The sequence below is a fragment of the Carassius auratus genome, unplaced genomic scaffold (genome assembly GCF_003368295.1).
Source record: "Carassius auratus strain Wakin unplaced genomic scaffold, ASM336829v1 scaf_tig00215416, whole genome shotgun sequence".
In the NCBI taxonomy this organism is placed as follows: Eukaryota; Metazoa; Chordata; class Actinopteri; order Cypriniformes; family Cyprinidae; genus Carassius; species Carassius auratus.
The window spans coordinates 779,457-801,695 of NW_020528079.1; the positions used below are offsets into that span (position 1 = coordinate 779,457).

At 37.9% G+C, this 22,239-nt stretch overlaps 1 protein-coding gene across 4 annotated transcripts in view; it reads right to left on the reverse strand.

The window, feature by feature from the left end:
• Window positions 1–98: 98 nt before the first annotated feature.
• The window catches only part of LOC113094746 (SLIT-ROBO Rho GTPase-activating protein 3-like), a 32,040-nt gene continuing 9,899 nt past the window's right edge, over window positions 99–22,239 (reverse strand). Inside the window, exons 2-24 of one of the 4 annotated variants that reach the window (XM_026260398.1) lie at window positions 17,798–17,948; window positions 17,349–17,520; window positions 16,896–17,058; window positions 16,690–16,752; window positions 15,871–16,044; window positions 15,609–15,737; window positions 14,915–15,136; window positions 13,555–13,656; window positions 13,260–13,445; window positions 12,617–12,701; window positions 12,297–12,324; window positions 11,819–11,915; window positions 7,820–7,880; window positions 7,508–7,585; window positions 7,064–7,192; window positions 6,121–6,226; window positions 5,787–6,014; window positions 4,768–4,823; window positions 4,379–4,550; window positions 3,486–3,578; window positions 3,210–3,389; window positions 2,404–2,485; window positions 99–1,473 (exon numbers count right to left, since the gene is read on the reverse strand). In XM_026260398.1, the coding sequence (XP_026116183.1) occupies window positions 1,267–1,473; window positions 2,404–2,485; window positions 3,210–3,389; window positions 3,486–3,578; window positions 4,379–4,550; window positions 4,768–4,823; window positions 5,787–6,014; window positions 6,121–6,226; window positions 7,064–7,192; window positions 7,508–7,585; window positions 7,820–7,880; window positions 11,819–11,915; window positions 12,297–12,324; window positions 12,617–12,701; window positions 13,260–13,445; window positions 13,555–13,656; window positions 14,915–15,136; window positions 15,609–15,737; window positions 15,871–16,044; window positions 16,690–16,752; window positions 16,896–17,058; window positions 17,349–17,520; window positions 17,798–17,864 (2,880 nt within the window). In that variant the 5' untranslated portion in view covers window positions 17,865–17,948 and the 3' untranslated portion in view covers window positions 99–1,266. Of the gene's footprint in view, window positions 1,474–2,403; window positions 2,486–3,209; window positions 3,390–3,485; window positions 3,579–4,378; window positions 4,551–4,767; window positions 4,824–5,786; window positions 6,015–6,120; window positions 6,227–7,063; window positions 7,193–7,507; window positions 7,586–7,819; window positions 7,881–8,101; window positions 8,130–11,818; window positions 11,916–12,296; window positions 12,325–12,616; window positions 12,702–13,259; window positions 13,446–13,554; window positions 13,657–14,914; window positions 15,137–15,608; window positions 15,738–15,870; window positions 16,045–16,689; window positions 16,753–16,895; window positions 17,059–17,348; window positions 17,521–17,797; window positions 18,324–22,239 lie in introns of all 4 variants that reach the window. The other 3 variants (XM_026260400.1, XM_026260399.1, XM_026260397.1) reach the window with 3 other exon arrangements.

Below are 22,239 nucleotides of genomic sequence, written 5' to 3' on the forward strand. Positions count from 1 at the left end.
AGATTATAAAATAATACGTGTTATACCAAGAAAATATAAAGAAACTAGCATTTCAAGAGTAATTATTATGTGTGATGAAACATCTGGCAAGCCGACAGTATTTTAGAATCAATATAATTTATTTTGATAATACTGTAATCCACACAATAATGATGACATCATCTACAAGAGACACACACTGCTAAAGGGAATGCATGACGGGGGTGGAAGTCGAAGGAGACCAGTGACCGGGGGCACTAATGTGCAGCTAAAAGGAAGTGAATGCCATTGTACTTCCTGCATGTGCTATTTCACAGTTTGAGCTTTTCTCCAGTCAGTTCTCTGTTGGACAGTTTCTGAGCTGCTCTGAGTGGCACTTGTCTTCACAGTTGTCTTTCCAGTTTTCATATGTGACAGAGAATATGGAGCTGTAGGGGTAAAATCGGCTCCAGAGCTGTGCTTAATTTGGCCGCTCCACCTGTTCCCACACGAGACTATCCGCATCAGTGTGTTTGCATGCATGCGTGCTGCTTCCTTTATGATAGAATTGTTTTTAAAGAATAATCAATTGTAATGCGAATAATGGTAAAAATAGTAATGTAATTGAATGCAAAAAAAAATAAAAAATTAAATAGCAAATAAAAAAATCCTAAATCAGCCTTCAAAAAAGGAAAACTGGATCATTTTAATATTAATCATGTCGTACCTTGAACTATTTGAGCTATGCATAATATCAAAAAGCAATAAAAAAGCATAAATCTGAGGGTAACATTTGCCTTCATCAATCTCTTGCTACATTCAGGGTGACGCTTCTATATCTAAAATACCAATGTGGACTCTGCCTGTCATGGATTTCACTCCCACAGTTCACTTGTCCATCTGAATCTATGTGCTTTGAGGGACTCAACACTTGTTTTCTGGTACTCCATGAATACATCATCAGCAGATACTTATGTTTTGCCAAATGAACACAGTCTACACTACAGTCAAAAACACATTGGACAGCACTGCGATGAATGATTAGATAGGAAGTGGGAGATTCTTGGCTGATGGCCAGATTAACAGTTGATAAAGCTAAAACACAAATACAACAAATAATAGGATCAATGACGGTCAATGACAAAACCACTGTCAACTGAAATATTTTAGAATACACTTAAGTTAATAAGGCGTAAAGAGAACCATATCGTGTATGTCTGGAAAAATAGATTCATATCTGTGATGAGTTTGCTGTTCCCCCACAACACTCATATTCAGATTCACTGGTCTATCGTCCCTTATTCTCCCTCAGTCCTGTGGGTCTTGGGTTTTGAAGAGACCTCTGCTGCGCAGGCCGAAGCCTCCCTTCTTCACCGGAGGACGAGCAGAAGCAGAGGGTACCGAAGGGACAGATGTGGCAGGAGAGGAAGGAGGAGGGTTCGAACCCGAGGCTTCCAGAGGAGGCTGACGGGACAGCAGCTCCTTAAACACGGAGTTCATCTGGCGACTGACCTCCTGTGACAAACAGAGAATCGTACATAAGGATATCCATTTCTATCTGATGAAATAGTTTAGAGTTAAAACTTCACAGAAATCACATTTTTACCTAGGTTTTGCAAAGACTTTGGGAACCCTGCTTCTTAAAAAAAAAAGACAGTTTTTGAGGTATATTAAATAAAATAAAAAGAATATGACGTTAGTTTATATCTAGAGTTTTAGCTTATATTAATGCACATCTTTTTAGCCATCTTGCTGCCCCCATGGAATTGTGTCGAGGCCCCCTCGTGGGTCCCAGTCTCCTGGATGACAACCACTTTTACTTTACTTATTAGTGTAGAAATGTGGCCGAAGCGACAGAGATTCTGAGATTTGAATATGGTTCAGTGGATAATTCGGCTTTCTAAGACTTCATGCAGAACAATTTAGATTCATTATATAAATTGCCATAACTGTTGAGATGTTAATTACATTTCCCTGACCTTCCCAAGCCTGGAAAAAACAATTTAGTGTATATCCAGATTGTCCATAAGTATCCCTAGTGTGTTTAAATATGGCATGGCCAGTTCAGATTTGATATCAACGATACAGAATGCTGTTGATTATGTGTCTTGTAATTGACTGCTGTGCTTAATTTGACATATACAAATAACATTTGAAAGCTACAAGAATGTCAATGAATGATGATTTAAATTCTGTTCATCATCAGTTCTGTTCATCTCATTAAGCTATTATATGGTGAAATAACATGAATATAGACCATGAGTCATACGGCATATTTTTCTGGGGCTTTATGGTTATTCTTTTTGTTATTTGTCCAGCTTGATGGTCCTTGCTCACTCGTATGCTTTCACTGTATATGAAAGAGTTCTTTAAGACTCCTCATTCTCCTTATTAACATTTGAGCAAACTATTCCTTCAGTGGAAACATGAGTAAAAGAATCAGACCTTGTCGATATGTACTGTCTGTTTGTCTGCTGGTTCCACTATTGGCCTCAGAGTGTCTAAAGTGTGTCTGCGCTCCTGGTGACTGAAGAGAAAGAAAGACAGACAAATAAATAAAATGTTCAATTGCTTATAACAATACACTCTACAGTTCAAAAGCTTGTGGTCGGTGAGATGTTCTCTAAAGAATGTTAATGCTCAACAGGGCTGCACTTAAAAAAAGAAATTCCTGAAACAGTGAACTGTTACACTGAACAAGGCAGATACCGGAAACATTTGTGATACAGTTTTTATCCCCTGCTTAAAACATAATAAAAATTTTTTTTTTTTTACTTTTTGATTAAAAATACAGTTAAAACAGAAATTGTGTCAAATATTATAATTTAAACTGTTTTCTATGTAAATATATCTTAAAATATAATTCATTCCTGTGATGACAAAGCAGAATTTTCAGCATCATCACTGCAGTGTCACATGATCCTTTAGAAATCATACTAATATGCTGCTCTTTTGCTCAGGACTTATTTCTGTTGAAAACATATACTTTTACAGCTACTTTTTTCAAGATTGAATAAAATGAAGATTCACTTTTAATGACACTTTTGAACAATGCATCCTTGCTAAATAAATGTATACATTTCTTAAAAAACAAATGAGTTTTTGATTTTGCATAAACACTGTTTTGGTCATCTCCAGAATAATTCTGTATGCTCATTGAGATCTAATGGTGGAAATACACTCATACACATTTCTCGTGAACACATGACTTTCAGCAGCAGGTACCATCAAAACAACTTCTGTTCCCCTACCCTGAGAATTGGCGTGCAACTGCAGTTGTCTGAGGAGGAAGGATGAATCGTCCCTCGGGCACCTGCAGGATCTTCCGTATGGGGCTTACAGTCCCATTGTTGCCTCCAACTATACTGCTGCCTCCGCTGCCTGTCCTCTGCCGGCCGGGCAAAGACGCGCTGTCACTGTTCACTCTCATACTGGGGAATGACAGCAGACACAGTACAGTTAAGATCTCACTGAGCCTGATATGAACATGCAAGGTGAATTATTATCAGCGGACTGAGTGAAAGTACCGGGTGCTGGGTTCAGACAGCTGCTGTTCCTCCGATAGGTTTCCTGTGCTCCCTCTGCTGTCATCTTTCTTCCCTCGTTCTTTACGCTCTGCCCTGAGAATGAGATGAGGACACCAAAGCTATTAGTAAGGTTTTGGCTACCAAGATGTTGTTTAAGAAGTAAAACAATATGTTTAGCTATTATGTGTTTTCCTAGTCACATTTCTCCGCAATAGATTTCTAGACTTAAGTTAGTGTAGACACCATATTTGATTTGACACAACTAAAGACCGGGATGTGAGGAACGGAATTTAACGGGTCTGTTCAATGGGTCTCATTCATTAAACACGAGCATACTTTCTGTGTAAGTCATGCATAAATCCATTTTTTACATAAATGGTTGCAGTGAATTGAATGTGACAATGTATGTAAGAAATGATTTAAAAATTGTTGTTCTTCTTGCGTTTCATGAATGGGGGCCATTATGTTTGCATACCTGGATGTCGACCTGCTACCAGAAAATTACATGTAACCTTGGACCTTATTTTCAGCATGAGAAATCGAATCACAGCTGTTTTGGTTAGCAAACTATACTCATTAGCTCTGTTGCAAAACCTAATGGGTTGCCCACAGAGGCAAGATTCATTACTGTGAGAATACTGATAATTCAGTGTAATTGATTATTTTACCCAGTGTTTGTGTGTGCTATGCATTTGTGTCTATAAAGTGCATAGTGTTCTAAATCACTGTATTATTAAGTCAAGATCTTGTCTGTGTAGCCAGTAAGAAATAAGCTTTGAAACTTTAACTAGGATTTTAAAATGGAGCTACTGTAAGACTAACAACAATTCTACTAATAGTTGTAGAAACCTCATGCAGTTAAAGTTTATGGGGAAGTTTGTTTATGGTCTCACCCCTCTACCACACTGATGTAATTATGGGGAATCAGGCCTTTCGCTCCTCCTGCTTCCCCTTTCCACCAATCAGCAGAGGCCTTGCTGTGTAGTAGGAGGTGGTCACCCTGCTTGAATGACAGCTTGGCTGCAGAACGTGCAACATAATCAAACAAGGCCACAGCCTCACATTCTGCACATACAATGCACATATACAAACACACAACACAAAGCATGGCAACAAAAATGCCACATATGCCAAAGTCCAACATTGAATGGCCACAATGCAACAACGGGACACAGAAACCCAACATGGAACACACACGGACACATTTAGAGAAGATATTCATTAAAACTTCAAAGGTTTAAAAAACATTCATTGGCATAATGTATGTGTTGTGTTTTCTTACCATCTTCGCTGGGAAGATGTTCAGCGTCGCCCTCGCCCTCCTCTGCAATGGGTTCACTGGAAAAAGAGGTTGGAGTTACATAAAAGGAGAAAAAAAAACACTAGAATAATTCTGGCAAGAACTGATCAAAAGAATAGCTTTCCTGGAAAGAAAACGCTAAAAACTGTACTCACCTTCAGGTCATCCGACATGTAGATGAGTTTGTTCATCAAAAATTTAGCATTACATCACTTGCTCACCAGTGGATCCTCTGCAGTGAATGGGTGCCGTCGAAATGAGAGTCCAAACAGCTGATAAAAACAGTAACACTCAAGTAACCCACACCACTCCAGTCAATTAATTATCAATTATTAATAATCAATTAACGCCTTGTGAGGTGAAAAGCTGCATGTTTTTAAGAAACAAATCCATCATTAAGAGCTTTTAACTTGAAACTGTTGCTTCTGGCTAAAATACTATAGTTCTCTATTCATAACATTGCTTTCTCCAGTGAAAAAGTCATCTGAAACAGTTCTAAACAAATATATCGGTTGATTTTGATGTGAGAGGACAACAGAGGACGGACTTTTTCACTGGAGGAAGCGTTATTATTGATTATGAATTTGTGTTTTGGCCGGAAGCAATGGTTTAAAGTTCAACACATTAATGATGGTTTTATTACAAACACACAGTTTTTCAATTCAAAAGATGTTAATTCATATGGGCTGGAGGTGTGTGGATTATTGTCATGTGTCTATAAGCAGTTTGGACTCTCATTCCGTCGGCACCCATTCACTACAGACAACTAATTGGTGAGTAAATGATGTAATGCAAAATATACTGAAAAATGTATCTGTTCTTACAAACAAACAAACTCTTTGATGGCCTGAAGGTGAGTAAACTTTCAGCAAATTTTCATTTTTGGGTGAACAGTAAGATTTTTATGCAGGACACCCAAAAATTAGAGCAAAGGGGTTTGAAACAACATGAAATGATGACAGAATTGTCATTTTTCTCTAAACTTTCTCTTTAAGGCTCACCAATACTGATCTAGAGTCATGCATTTCTCATAAATGGGGCCCGGGAGTTCGGACGGCCCCGGGATAATGTTCTCATGATGGATGATCATGGTCTTAACAAGGTCATTGATCTGAGGTGCCAGTGTCACTTCATCACCACCCATCTCCGTCCCTCGGAGCAGACTGGGGCCGAAGCACACGGCCAGGTTATACGGCTGCATCATGTTCTCATCACTGTACTGAGAGACACTGAACAGACACAAACAGAGCAGGTTACGGACTGTAACACTACACACAGTTTTATCAGGTTTAGAAGGATTATGAGAGCCTTTAAAAAAAAAAGAGCAGGACTTACTGATGAAGGAAGGCGAAGAGATACCGTATCACTATGATGACGGGTCTGGGGAAGGACGAGACTACTGTCTTTAGCTGCGCTACTTTTTCTGTCATGTTTTCCATCTCTGAGAGAGACAGAGTTAACAGAATTTAGACAACAAGAATAGTACATTTATTAAAATGAACTTCACTAAAGTGATATAGACAACCATTCATATGTTTGGTGGCAGTAAGCTTTTTTAATTAATTTGAAAGAGGTCTCTTACGCTTACTATGGCTGCATGTATTTGATTAAAAATACAGTAAAAGACAGCAATACTGTGAAGTTTATTAACAATTAAAAAATAACTGTTTTCCATTTTAATATATTTCAAAATATAATTTATTCCTTGTGACGGTAAAGCTGAAATTTCCAGGCTTCAGTGTCACATGATCCTTCAAAAATCATTCAAATATGCTGATTGGTGCTCAAGAAACATTCATTATTATTATTATTATTTAAATGTTGAAAACAGCTGAGCTGCTTAGTATTTTTTTAGAAACCAATTTTCTTTGCATTTTTTAATGAATATTGAGTTCAAAAGAACATTTATTTCAAATTGATTTTTTTTAAATAAATTGTAAATGTCTTTAAATGTCATATCTGATGAATGTACATTATTGTACATTTGATTAATGTAAATTTAAATGTAGTCATTATTGAGTAAAAGTAATCATAATATTTGTTAAAAAAATTATTGACGCCATACATTTGAAACGTGTTAGCGTGTGACTATTTGGTTTAAATTAATTGTAAATGCCATAATTTTCTGAAAAATGCTCTAGCATTATTCGCTTGCAGAGGCCACTAGGTTTGATATGTTGTTATCTAATGCAAATTAAATGTCAAAATACTTTTATGAGTGACTGAATGTGCACACAATCCCACAGAAGCAGAGAGAATACATGGCAAGGCATCTTACGGACACACTCCATCAGCTTGCTAAAGCTCTCCTCAGGGAACAGTGGTTTCTCCAGACCCCTGAAATAGAGCTTCAGAACCCCTGCCACTGAATCAATGTCACTCTCGCTGTCGGTGAGCGGGTCCTCTCCTAAAAAACAAACAAAAAAACTGAGAAGAACAATCAGAGAGAAGACAAAGCAGACAAGAGACTGAAAGAAAGACATATTTGTAAATAAACACAAATAAGATTATTATTACAATTTAAATGATCTCTTTTCTATTGAAATATAATTAAAATATACTATATTCCTGTGATGACAAAGCTGAATATTCAGAAGTCATTACTCCAGTCTTCATTGTCACATGATCCTTCAGAAATCATTTTAATATGCTGATTTGCAAATGTACATTATACTTCTTGTTACTTTATACAGTGCATTCATCAATATGAACATAACTGTACCTCTTTCAAATGCATCCCTTATATGATTGACTTCAGTCTGTGATCCTGGAACTCTAAAAATGCCTTCATGATGCAGACCTGTTTAAAAACATCACAATCACATGCACAGAACAACTCAGTCCAATACATTCATCCTACCTGCATTAATACAGTAAATATTGCTTTTGACTACAGTCATCATCGTACATGAATGTACTTCATTTCATGTACATTTTAAAAAGTATTATGGTGCAATTTCAATACATTTGTAAAACCTTTTTTTTTAATGAGGAAAAATATCAGTGCAAATATTATAATAAGAGATTGTCTTACCGTGCAAGTTGATGAAGCGAATGCAGCTCTCCACCACCAGAGGGATCTGTTGCCCTGTGCTCTGACAGAGAGAGAGTGAAGGGAAATCGGAGGACAAAAATGAATAATTATGCACATCTGAATAGAACTATAGTTGTATAGAAATAATAAAAGGAATGTATTAAGTACAGTGAAAACAGTGCACCAAGAGAGAGTCAAAAGAGAGCCGACAGCACAGAAATACATTAACCCACACAAACAGATGCCAGACAGATGCATGATTGACAGGGGAGACAGCTGTACCTGAGTCCTCGACATCCGCCTCCTCCTTCTACAGTCACAGCCAGCCAAGCAAGGAAAGAAAGAGACAGGAGGGACGTATAAAGGAGGAGCAGATTGTATGGCATGATCAGAAGGAGTGTAACATGAAAAATAGGGAGAACAGCAAACAAAAGGAAAAGCAGTCAGAAAAAGGGGAGAGAAATCAGGGTGAGGAGAGAAAGACAGAAGCAGAGAACGAGGAGTTCAGATGAAAAGCAACGTGTCAGGGATGCTCTGTTTTAATTTAGATGTGGCTAGATATGAATAATGTGCTTAAAGACTGCATTCAATTAAAATTAGTTAATGTATTTAGGGTACTCTTGGACACTGACGAAATACACTTTTAGAAGATATATAAACTATTGTTCAGAAGTTTGAAGTCAGAAAGTTTTTTGTTTTTCAGAAATTAAGTTTTATTTAGCATGGATGCATAATGTATCAAAAGTGACAGAAATACTTTTTAACATTATAGATCCGGATCATGTGACACTGAAGACTAGTAATGATGTAAAGAAATACAGATTTGCCATCACAGGAATAAATTACATTTCTAAATATATTTCAACAGAAAACAGTAATTTTAAATTGTAATAGTATTTCACAATATTACTTCTTACTATATTTTTTATCAAATAAATGTGTGTTGTGTCAGAAACAACATGTTATGCCAATGTTTCTAAATCAGATTTCAATCCACTTAGCCAGAAAAATGTCCATTTTACTGGGCTGCACCCATCGATCAACCAATCGAGACAAAAAAAAGTGTTGGTGGCAAAGCAGTTCTGTGGCTCTGACTACATTATCCAATTATTAGCGGTGTAACGAGAGTGCACATCTCATAGATTTACTGTCCACTTAAAATGAAGAGATGCATCAGCCATTGCTAATGCAGGACACTCCACCACAATAGAATAAAAGTGTGAGAAAATGGAAGTGAGCGGATGAGAGAGGGAAGTCGTTTCTCATGGTGCAGAGAGCCAGATGGCAGAGCAGTGCTCTACAGGCCTGAGCTCCCAGCAATAGAGAGGGACAGAGAGAGACAAGGTGGGAATCTCAGAGAATAGAGTGCACCCTGCTGAAACCACTAGCATGACTGCTCACCAGCATATGCTGTCTGGTTGATGCTGGCATCCCCAATAGTCTTCTAAAAATAGCTTAACCAGCGAGATTACCACCACTGACCAGCTTCACCAGAATGACCATGCTGGTTGACCAATCTTACCTTCTATGTTTGCTATACATACTCAAACCAACATTAATCATTCTAGGCTAGCTTTGAAATGGAAAAGTTGACATCAAAGTTCAGTGCCTTCTACTGCCGAATGCATGCTGGCCAAGCTGGTCTTTCCGCTGCTAATGAGCCAAGAACATCAAGTGTAGATAAGCAAGACAGCAAAAATGACACCTCTTAGATGGTGCAGAATTTAGTGGGTACAAAGCACAAGCTGTTATAACCCCTCTGCTTTTACAGCTAGGGTATAAGCTCAATAAACTGAAAGTGTGAAGTCTGGAGTTCCCCATGCAGCGCTATCAGAGGGCCACATCCTGAAACTGCTCTGAGTCTTATTCTTAGTTTCTACAACACTTTGTAGGCAGAGTAAAGAAGAGTTGAAATGAAAGCCATAAGTGTAATTTTAATTGTAACATTTTTAAAGCGGACATCGGATACACATTTTACACAAGTTGGTATGATTCTTAAGAGTCTTCATGAAATGTCTGCAACATACTTTGGTTAAAATTCCTCAGCGATCATGTACAACAACACCCTTTTACCTTGTCAAAAACAGTTTTGTTCACAACGACCAGTTTCGGTGCATGTCTCTTTAAATGCTAATGAGCTCTGCTCACCCCGCCCCTCTCTTACGTGGTATAAGCGATCTGCAAATAATCATAAGAAATCTAAAGTGTGGGACTGACTTCTTTTGGAGGTGCAGCTGGATCACAAAAGATGGGTACTGATCCATCCTTGAGTTCCAACTTTTTTAGCAAAAACTGCATTGAATTATTTCTCCAGAAATTATTACTCCAGAAAGCTGGAGTAAAATGATTAGTACAGACATTCCTGAATTAAGGTAGATCGGGGGGCGCATTCCCTTCAGAAACAAAAGTAATCCACTGCGTTTTCAGCAGCTCAGATGTCAGGAGTGAATGACAACTGCTATGTTCATTCTTACATCCAACAACAAAACACATCAACTGCTTAGGAGCCATACTTGTCTCCATTTGCTGTGGCATTGAAACAATGATGGACTGTTTACAGCTCACTCAGGGTGGGTCTATGCTAAAACGCCTGTGTCCGTTGTGGGACGTCACTTTGCCAAGAATCTGTGAACGGCTTGTTCTGAGAAACTGCTTATGATTTGTGGTGATTTAATACAAGTACTGGCTGGATTTGTATTATTATAGGGTGGTTGTGTACATACACTGCCTAAACACATTTAAGTTCAAACACTGTGTAAAAGTGAATTTTGCATCCGATGTCCCCTTTAAAGGGTTAGTTCATCGAAAAATGAAACTTATGTCATTAATGACTCCGCCTCATGTCGTTCCAAACCCGTAAGACCTCTGTTTGTCTTCGGAACACAGTTTAAGATATTTTAGATTTAGTCCGAGAGCTTTCTGTCCCTCCATTGAAACTGTGTGTAAGGTATAATGTCATGCTCATAATTTTCATTTTTCGATGAACTAACCCTATAAGAGAAAATGTGTTTAACAGGTAAATTTCCCAGTGAAGAACCATAGTACCCATAAATACAGGGAGCTCCACCAATCACACAGAAGTAGAAATTGTGTCAAAAAGTAGCTCAAGAGCAACAAAACCCTCCCATTATGATTATATAAGATGTAATCAAGAAGTAAATTAATGATGCATTTACACACACACAAACTAGTTATGGTTTTATAAATAAAATTAATTAATAAAATTAGTATTCTGCATTGTTTACGTATGTTATAGCCTATGAAAACAATGCACCTTCTTATTGAAAGTAAAGCATAACATGGAAGAGGCAATAAATACAAGCATCACCAAGCATTTCACTGAGGAAGAGGCTTGGATAAGCACTGAAAAATGACTGCAGAAAACAGTGCAATCGATCTTATGAGCACGAACATGCATAAAAATATGCATGACTTTACTCACACACACAGGTGAACACACATATTTGTTGGCTAACATATGGATTATTAGGCTGCACAGATGCCTGGAGAGGAAACTGTGAACGCGTCTGTCTCATCCGATTTTATAAGCAGCCATGTCACTTCATGGAAATAACGAAGCATGACATTTCAAATAAGATTTGTTAATACAATCATGCAAACCGTGCCAATGTCCCTAATCTTACTGGGGGAGCATGAAGTGATCACATTATTTCCAAATATGTTCTTATTATCTAATATCCACCTCGTAGATTTACAACCTGACTGGTCAAACCAAAAGGTAACGATTCACAAATAATCATAAACAGGCCACATTAATAAACCTGATGTGTTATCGTGTCACAAGCCATAATCAGACGAAAGGGTTGTCATGCTTAAAGCCATACCAGAAGTGTACAAATGCAACACACATGAGCAGAAACACAGGCACCAGTGTTAAGGAAGCCACGGCGGGAATGAAGTTATAGGAAGGAACACAGCAAGAACATTACAGAACTTTATCTGTAACAGATCAGAGGGCTGTCAGCCTCAGGGTTATACCTGAATGAATGAGATCATATCTCCAGAGAAGAGTTTGTGGTTGTACTGGGAGCAGGGCCTGGCTTTCCGCACACGCACTGCCCTACCAGGTTGCGTTCTGGGAAATATATACACCAGCACTCCACTGTGACACTATGGCATCAGTGTACTCATGCAAACATGCTAACATAACAGTAATTCACACAGAACAGACAACAACACAACAGAAATGTACTGTAGAGCATGCACTAAGTTCTGGGTCAATACACACTCTATTCATCCCACAATGAGATGTTTTAGCCTCATTATGAAACTGATTGTGATTCATTCGATCACTCGAGTCATTTAAACAGATGATTACATTTCTCAATGGACCTGTCTACATTTCTGCTGAACACGCAAAGACCTCTGGCCAGGAAACAAGAGCAGATGTTTGCTGGACTGCGGCCAATGTTTTCAGCAGATAGTCACAGAGAGACAGATGGGATGAGAAACATACCTGGAGGGATCACTATTAATGGCCTCAGCTGCAAAAGAGACAGAAAGGGAAGATAAGGATAAAAAAAACTTACAGTTAAGTTGACAGTTACACCATCACAAAGTTTCCACCAAAGATCTATAGTTACTAAAGTCACTGTTGCTACTGTAGTGTTGCAACTTTTATTGTGATAAGACATCTTACACCATCGTACCTTGTATTTTATTAGAACACAGCGACAACCTTCTTTCACATACGCATTTTTTTTTTTCATTTCTTATTTACCTTCTTTTCTTTCTTTTTATTTTTATTTAAAGAGCTGGTTAGTTGTGGTTAGTTACCTTTCTGTATGGCCTCTTTAAGTAGGTCATGCTTGGCTTGGAGTTTCGAGACAAGAGAGCTGCCACTTATATGCTCCTTCACTTTCTGAAAAAATAAAAAATAAAAAAATCCACTGAATACATGAACGCCTATGTTATTGTTAGTCATCAAGTTATTTACTTTTCTGCTCTAAGATTTGCATGGAAATAATATGGCCAAAAGTATAACTACTGTTCAAAAGTTTGAGGTTAGAAAGTTGAAAGAAGTATTTTAAGTGCGCCAAGGCTGCATTTATTTGATGTGGATGTGCATACTTCGATCCTTTCTTTATATTAATTAATACACTAAAAATAGTGAAATATTATTACAATTTAAAATAACTGTTGTCTATTTAAATATATGTTCAATTAAAATTTATTCCTGTGATGCAAATCAGAATTTTCAGCATCATTACTCCAGTCTGGTCCTTCAGAAATCCTTCTAAAATGCTAATTTGCTTCTCAGAAACATTTCTTATTATTAATGTTAAAAACAATTATGCTGCCTAATATTTCTGTTTAAACCATGATAACTTTGACGGATAGAAAGTTTAAAAGAAAATTTTATCCACTCATTTTTGGTCATAAAGCACATTAATTCTTGGACAAATGGAGGGGCTCTTACTGTGAAGTAGAAGGTCTCTGTGTCCTGTTGGTTGGCTCTGCGTTTGGCGAGGCTGGGTTTGGTTCCTGTGCCATCACCTGTGCTCTCCACTGATGGGGTGACAGAGGCATCAGGGGTGGGGTTGCAGTCATCATCACAGATGCTCTCCAGAAGATTTGAGAGCGTTGTCTTAAGTGTCTTACTGATCTGAAGGAATTCCACAGGTTTAAGATATATGAGTCAGAGAAATGCACAGTACTGCTATGAGGATCTCTGAAGGAGTGCACAAAAATAAAGAGTGTGGCACAGATTTTACCTCCTCAGTTTCCAAGGTAACAGATGCCAGTCTGGACTGAAGCTGCTGGAATCTGGTCTCGAGCTCATACCTCACCTGACCTTCAGCGCTCACCTCACACACCTGTCACATACACCAGATATTTTTATTAGGGGTGCTCCAATTAGGATTTTTGAGGCCGATCACTGATTGCCGATCACAGAAAGCCATATTTGCCGATACTGATCACCAATGCACATATTTTTTAAGGCCTCTTTTAAAAATGTATAACTATATAATAGTCAGGGCCTGAATTTCATTTTTGAAAATGGGGGCAGTTCCCCTCTTAGGTGACTTGTGAGAGGGGAAGCACAAACACAACATTTATGCATTATTTTGATTTTAAATCCAAAGATTGTCACTGAAAATACTTTTTTCAGCATTGCAATTATTATTTGTACACAGTACAGTAATACAATCTTTAACAGGCATGTTTAAACAATAAATATAAGCAACACATTATTCCATGCTTGTAACACCCCTAATTTTAATGATGCATACTGATGGCCCCTCATGGTGGCCTCTGTGTTAAGATCACATGACCAGCTGAACACTACTTTTAACCTGGTGACACCTTAATAACAAACCGTTTACGTTAGCTAAACAGTTGATGAAAACAATTGGTCAGGATGAAGTACTAGACCAGTGAAATAAATAAATACAAAATTACTTGTGCCATTAAGTTAGGCTTGTATAAATTAATATAATTTATATTGTATATAAACAATAGATGTAATAGATTTTTATTTTAGAATAAATTCGTTTATAATACACCACTATTCAAAAGTTACAGTAAAAACAGTAATATTACAAAAATATCATTGCCATTTAAAATAACTGTTTTCCATTTCAATATATTTTGTGAGTTTCAGCATCATTACTCCAGTCTTCAGTGTCACGTGATCCTCCAGAAACCATTGTAATGATTCTATGTTGATTTACTGCTGAAGGAACATTTATTATTATTAGTAGCATTGAAAACAGTTGTGCTGCTCAGTATTTTTGAGGTAACTGTGAGACATTTTTTCAGGGTTTTTGATTAATAGAAAGTTTGAAAGAACAGCATAAAAAAAAGTATTTACTGTCATTAAACTTTTAAATGATAGTGTATATAAAATATGACTTGTATTGCATTAAAACATTACAAAAGTTTTAGTTTGTAATATATATATATATATATATATATATATATATATATATATATATATATATATATATATATATACACACACATTTTAAATTATGATTATACAAAATATAACACTAAAACATTTCAAGGATTTCATTAATTCAAGAGCTACTGAAAGCCCTACTAATGCAGACGGTCATTCTCATGCATTACCTGGTCTCCTTCATGGGGCTGGTACTGAAAGCGTAAGGGCAGACAGAAAACCATGTTGTGGGCCTGGAGCAGAGCATCTCTGTCCTGGCCCTGGTTGAGTCCAGTCACCGCTGTGTCTAGCTGCTGAAGTCCATTTTTCATATTCTGGACATTTCGGTTTCTATTGGAGAGGTAACCGCGTATAACCCGAGATACAGACAGGTGGTACCCCAGATCTGTGCACTGCACTCAACATCAACCAGATGACGAGACAAAGACAAAAAGAGAAAAATACAGTCATTGTTTGAGCAAACATGACTGTTCTACACTGTGCCTCAGGCAGTGAGACTAAAAAACCATCAGACACTTTTAAGAACTGACTTGAGAACTGAAGATATCAGTGCCACAAAAGATATACAGTACCAGCATAGGCACACATTTATATTTGTCTTTAAATAACATTAAAGTATAAATCTTTAATCAAAAGTTGTTTAAGACCATGAGAAACATAAATCATTGGAAGTGTAGATGGGTTTCTCTAGAGCTCTCTCAATGGACACACTCTGCAAACAGTAAATACATTAGATAAAATGCTGTGCTATATTTTGGTCAGGGGTCAATTCTCATTTTTCTAAATGAAAAGGGAACTAACACATGACATCAAATAGAGAGTGTCTAGACAGATGGCACTGGGACAGCAGTGTTTTAGACTCACATCAATCAGAGTGGAAATGTCCTGCAGATAGTACTTATTCATGGAGACATTAGCTGCGGCCAAGTTGAGCAAGTAGTCGTTGCGAGCTTTAGTGCACTTCAGCTGAGTTTCCTGTACTTTCCCTTGTCTCTGCAATGAAACACGCGTAGAGTGGTAACCAGGGGGTTAGAGATAATGTGAGATATAGCTCTTCCTGTGCCATCTTCACAGAGCTGAGCTCCGGATGTCACCATCTTTCATTCTTACAAACCACTGATTTTACCTTCTCCATTAGTCGCTCTATTTTTTTCACAGAACTGCGCCTCTGCCCTCCTGATTGGCTGAGCCCCAGATCACCTGATTTGCCCGTCTGTTTCTCCTCCAGTCGGGTGGCCTCTTTGAGCTTCCCTTCAGCCGCCAGACAGTCTATGTGGTACTGATGGTAAGTTTTCAAATCCTGTCAGAAATTAAACACTTTTACGATATGCACAGCAAAAAGTCAAGTTAATCAGTTTCCAGTATTACCTAAAAATCCCTAAAACACAGTCAACTTTATTTTTACTCCATGGGCAAATACATTATCTATTTATTTTATTGTGACATAATGAGACAGATAATGTTTGTTATAATGTAATCCAGTAATTGTCATTTTATTGTTTTACTTATGAATAAAGCAATATTTATGTTGTGACGCACTCAAATTCAAGCTCTATTTTTATGTTTTATGATCAAGCTTAGCATATTTATTGTCAGCCTTGAGCCAAGACACTAGCGGTAGGCACACTGTTGGTCTACTGGAGGGTAGAGAGCACACAGCTGCTGTCAACCGGGGTCAGTGGCCTTAATCTTGCAGATCTGACCCGAGCACAGCTAGAAATGAGCTCAGGAAAGCAAGGGGCGCGTGGGCTTTTTGTGCTACAGGATTGACCAAAATGCAATGAAACTTAGGGGTCTATAGAAAGACATGCAGACATTTTCAATCATGAATGCAGCCTCAGCCCGCAGCGAGATGGTGTAATTCAAGTTCATTTGGTTCACTCGAGCGTGTGACTTTTAAGCATGTAAAATTAGCATGCTCACACCTAAAGGACCTCTAACCTACCGTCTGCAGCTCTGTGGTGACTTTCAAGAGCTCATCCTGCATCTGGAGTCCCACCTCCTTGCTCTGAAACAGAGAATAAGAAATAAGGAAGATGGTCTGGCTGTGTTTCGTGTGCGAGTGTTATGTCGGTTAGTAAGAGAGGAAGAGAAGAAAGGGGATTTAGATGTCAGATCTGGTAAAAGAGTGGAAGAGAGAGATTTCTGTACCCGTTTTGCCAGGCGGTGTGTGTCCTCTATGCAGTGTGAGAGCCGCTGCGTGAGTGTGTTGCAGCAAAGCTCACTCAGTGAACTGTGATCCCGGCTCTCCTGCCTGGTCTGGGTCAGCAGAACAGACCAGCACTGAGCCACCGACAGGTCCAACTGCTCCTTTCTACAGAGAGAGAGAAGTGAATCGAAGGTTTCAATGTAACTAGTGAAATAGTGACAGATCGTTTCTTCTGCATTGTGATAAATCTGAGTGAAACATATTATCGAAAAATAAAAAAAATTTAGTCTTGGTTCTATTCATCAGGCGTTGATTGGATGGCGGCAGATCTGTAATTAACTGTAAAAAAAAAACTTTAAGTGGACTAACTATAACTAAGGATAACGATAAGTAGATATACATCACTAGGCCACTTCTCAGTTTGACTTCGTCAGTGCTAAAAGCAGGATAAGTACCTCTTGGTCTTCACTGTGAACCTCTCGCTGAGTTTCTCCAGAGAGCGGGCATACTCTGCCTCGATCTCCCCCCGTCTGCGCAGGTACTCGCTCAGATCCTGCAGCTGCTGTGTCTTGACCTCCACTTGCGCGTCTAGGATTTTGAGCTGCTCTGAGAGCTGACCCCGCACCTCTGAGCAAAGAGACAGAAGGGAAAGAGACCACATATGGATGGGTTTCAGCACAAAAAGCGGCATGAACTGATGACTTTGTATCCCCCTGCACTAGTGTCCCTGGCCTGGGGCTGGGAGCTGATTGGATGAGGGAAGACAGCATCCCTAATATTACCTATAAATACTTCACAGTGCATGCCTACATCCCACACGCAGAACAAACATTACATGTAGAGAAGTACATTAGTCTGAACTACCTAACCAAGTGCAAGAGACAGCATTAGATCACGTTTTTACCTTTGATTTGTGTCTCATACTCCGCCAGGCTCCCCTTTTCCTTTCTAAGTTTTCCATGCGATGTCATGTCCTCCTTCGTTGGTGTAGCGCTCCTGTTGACTTGTTCAGAGTGACTCACAGTCTGAGATGATCACACACAGGCTTCGTTCCTCTTCACGAAAAAAAAAAAAAACTACACTAATTCCAGTTTCAAAGTTTTGTTGTTTATATTTTGCAAAATGAGTTATATTTCCATTATAGCTCAGAAAGGCTTGCCACGTTCGGTCTGGAGTTCACACTAGGTTATTAAAGGAAAGCCTTTTCAGGCTTTCAATCTGTGCTCTTAGCAGAAACGGAACAGGGAAGTCTCTGTGTGCACGTGTGTGTTTGTGTGTGTGAGTGTTTGTGAACACGGAGGGAGTTCCAATCCAAGCAGTTCTCTCTCAGCACTGAGCTTGTGCACTTAAAGGTTCGTTTTCAAAGCTGAGAATGATAGTTTTCTAGTTTTCTATTTCCTGAGACTGTGGTTACATGTGATTGCCCTTTCCTGGAAAACACAGAGAGAGACACAGGAAGACGATTTTGGTGTGGATGACTGACAAAGTGCAAGACAGAAACAAACCGTAAATGCTATATGGAAGTAAATACAAGTTAAAAGTGACAGGAGAGGAAGAGAGATTGAAAAAATGTTACTTCAGAATGACGTGTCTCTGGCACTTCCAGAAGACAAAAACGTTAAGCGAACAGAGTACACCTGCCCACATCCTGTTTGTCTTCTTTGGTGTGTGTGTGTGTGTGATTAAGAAAGATTCTCACATCAAGACACCCTGTCAATCCTAAATTAAATATCCGCACTTTGTACTACTTCTAAAAACAAACCTCTCAAGTTCTCGACAAGGTTTTCTTTATGGTTTTGCGCCTTCCACCAAGTGACAGATAGTCTTTGATATCAACAACAAACAATATTAGAACAGTTTCGTTCTTCCTTTTAAGGAAGTCTGTTTATATTGCTATCCTATCTATGAACAATTATATACCTGCATTTTATTATTTACATTATGCATCTTCGACGCTGCCTGCAATCCAATCAGACAAACCTGTGACCCAATTTTTTGTCCCAACCTACCAGCTGAGAATCACTGCTCTAAAGCATGAACTAATAACTCAAGTTAAAGGCCTTAAACGCATCAGACAGGGAAGGGAGGAATTTTTAGAAGCTCTGACTTTTTGTTCGTTGCAGGATGTTAGGCTGAACTGCGCTAGAGTTTCTGCGAGTTGCGCCAGTGATGGCCGTTGGTCTTTTGAGAGGGTGGAGGGACCTGAGTCATCATGGCTTTCCGCACAAACACACAGACTCATAGTCAGATCAGAGAGTGCTGCTCTAGCAGTGCATTAAGAATTTAGTGTAGCACACATGTATGGTGAGTCACCTGAGAAGCTAATGCACATACATTTACATACAAATAAAGAGGTTTCTTATCATAGTAGTTTTTCTCATGTATGCACTTAGATATTTTGTCAATTGTATGCATATATGTTTTAATTACATGAAATGACTGGCAACATGGGCACTATTTTCTCTAATACATTAGAAGCTGTTGCCCCATCAAATTGAAAAAGGTTAGAGAAAAATGTACTGTGCCATGGTATAACAGTAATACTCATTCTCTGAAACTTGTATTCTTGAATGCAAATGGAGAAAAACTTGTGCATTAACTAACTTGGAAGTTTTTTAGAATTGCATGGAAAAACAGTATGTCCAGCTATAGACAGGCTCTAAAAACTGCCAGGGCCGAGCATATCCACAAACTCATTGAAAATAACCAAAACAATCCAAGGTTTTTATTTAGCACAGTGGCTAAATTAACAAATAACCAGACGCCACCTGATTCAAATATTCTATCAACGTTTAATAGTAATGACTTTATGAATTTCTTCACTGATAAAATAGATAACATTAGAAATACAAAAGCGAATGTAGATTCTACAGCGTCTAACACTTCAGTTTCATCCATCGCACCCAAAGATAAACTGCAGTGCTTAACAACTATAGGACAGGAAGAGCTAAATAAACTCATCACTGCATCTAAACCAACAACATGTTTATTAGATCCTGTACCCACTAAATTACTGAAAGAGTTGTTACCTGTAGCCGAAGAACCGCTTCTCAATATTAATAACTCATCATTATCTTTAGGTCACATCCACAAAACCATTTAAGCTGGCGGTTATTAAGCCTGTTATTAAGAAACCAAAACTAGATCCTGGTGAACTAGCAAATTATAGGCCTATTTCAAATCTTCCATTTATGTCTAAATTTTTTTGAAAAAGTTGTGTCTGCTCAATTGAGCTCCTTCCTGGAAAAAAATTATCTGCATGAAGAATTTCAGTCAGGTTTCAGGCCCCACCATAGCACAGAAACTGCACTTGTTAAAATTACAAATGACCTGCTTCTTGCGTCAGATCAAGGCTGCATCTCATTGCTAGTTTTACTTGATCTTAGCGCTGCATTCGACACAATAGATCATGACATACTCATAGATCGATTGCAAAACTATACAGGTATTCAAGGGCAGGCTCTAAGATGGCTTATATCCTACCTGTCTGATTGCTACCATTTTGTTTATTTAAATGAGGAGTCATCTCATTTATCACCAGTAAAATATGGAGTGCCACAAGGATCCGTCCTAGGTCCCCATCTATTTTCAATATACATGTTGCCCTTTGGTAATATTATTAGAAAATAAGGAATTAGCTTCAACTGTTATGCTGATGATACTCAGCTATCTCAACAACACCAGATTCAACTTCTAAATTATCTAAGCTAACAGAGTGTGTTAAAAATTTTAAAGATTGGATGACCAATAATTTTCTCATATTAAATTCAGATAAGACAGAGATAATAATTATTGGACCAAAAAACAGTACACAGAATCTTGTAGATTACAATCTGCAACTAGACGGATGTACTGTTACTTCTTCTACATTAAAAAATTTGGGTATTATATTAGACAGCAACTTGTCTTTTGAAAATCATACAGTATTTCCCATGTTATAAAAACTGCATTCTTCCATCTTAGAAACATTGCCAAGCTACGAAACATGTTATCTGTTTCTGATGCAGAAAAGCTAGTTCATGCATTCTTGACCTCTAGACTGGACTATTGTAATGCACTTCTAGGTGGTTGTCTGGCATCTTCAATAAACAAACAACAGGTAGTCCAAAATGCAGTGGCTAGAGTCCATACCAGGTCAAGAAAATATGATCATATTACCCCAATTTTACAGTCTCTGCACTGGCTACCTATTAAGTTCCGTATAAGTTACAAATTATCATTACTTACCTATAAGGTCCTAAATCCTGTCAAACGTGCACAAACTGACAGTCACCACTTATAAACTACTACTAAATATTGTAGAAAAGTAATTTTCTGTAAAGATGCTTTGTAACGATTTGTATTGTAAAAAGCGCTATACAAATAAACTTGAATTTAATTGAATTTTAGGTCAGGGATTCCCATACTTGTGTAAGCCTGATCTCTTCAGATTTTAAGTTCGTATTTCAACAATTTATCAACCCATTTGTATGTTCACGGTTCTCCGATGTTGTTCAACGCTCGCATGACATGCAAGTAAACAAATAAAATGCATTATTTTGATAATTGGTATTATTTTACAATTATTTATTTATTTTGAATAGTACATTTTTAAGATTTACATAATTATTCGATTTTGATCAGCTCTCAAACCCCTTGTGGTTAGCTCATGAATCCAAGTTTGGGAAACCCTGTTTTAGGCCTTTGGATGCTATATAAATATGACAAATTAAAAACTGTAAAAATAATTTTATGAAGCTGTAAATAAAACATAGATCATTGAAGTACATTTTACAAGAAAATACCATTTCAGTCTTTCTACTTCAAAATGTTTCTTTGTAAAAAATTCACCCGATTTTTTTCAACCCTGTCACATGGGCACAAAGCTTTTCATGTAACAAATAAACAAACAATTATTGCATACCTATAATACTAATAGTTCAGCAACACATTTTCTTGTCAAATGATTATATGCAAAAGGCACATCATGCACTCTTAGTCATTGAGCTGTCGTGGCAGTCTGCTCTTCACTTCCTTCATCTGACTGTTTAGAGGTCAAAAGCTGCAGCCAGCCAATCAGAACCCAGCAGAGACTTCATTATGATAATGCTATTATTGATTCACAAGAGTTGAATCGGATTTGGGCACTATGGGGTTGAATTCTATTGCATTAGTGTATGCCAGCACTGCTGAATGTCAGTGCGTTTTTGATATATACTCTTGGCAGTAGCTTCTTATTTTATAGAAAAGATTCAAACATTTTAACTGTGATCTATTTGCATTTCTATAAATAAAACCCCACATGGTGTTCACTCATCTAATTGCATAATCCACTTAGCAATCACAATTGAACATGATGGTGGTGAA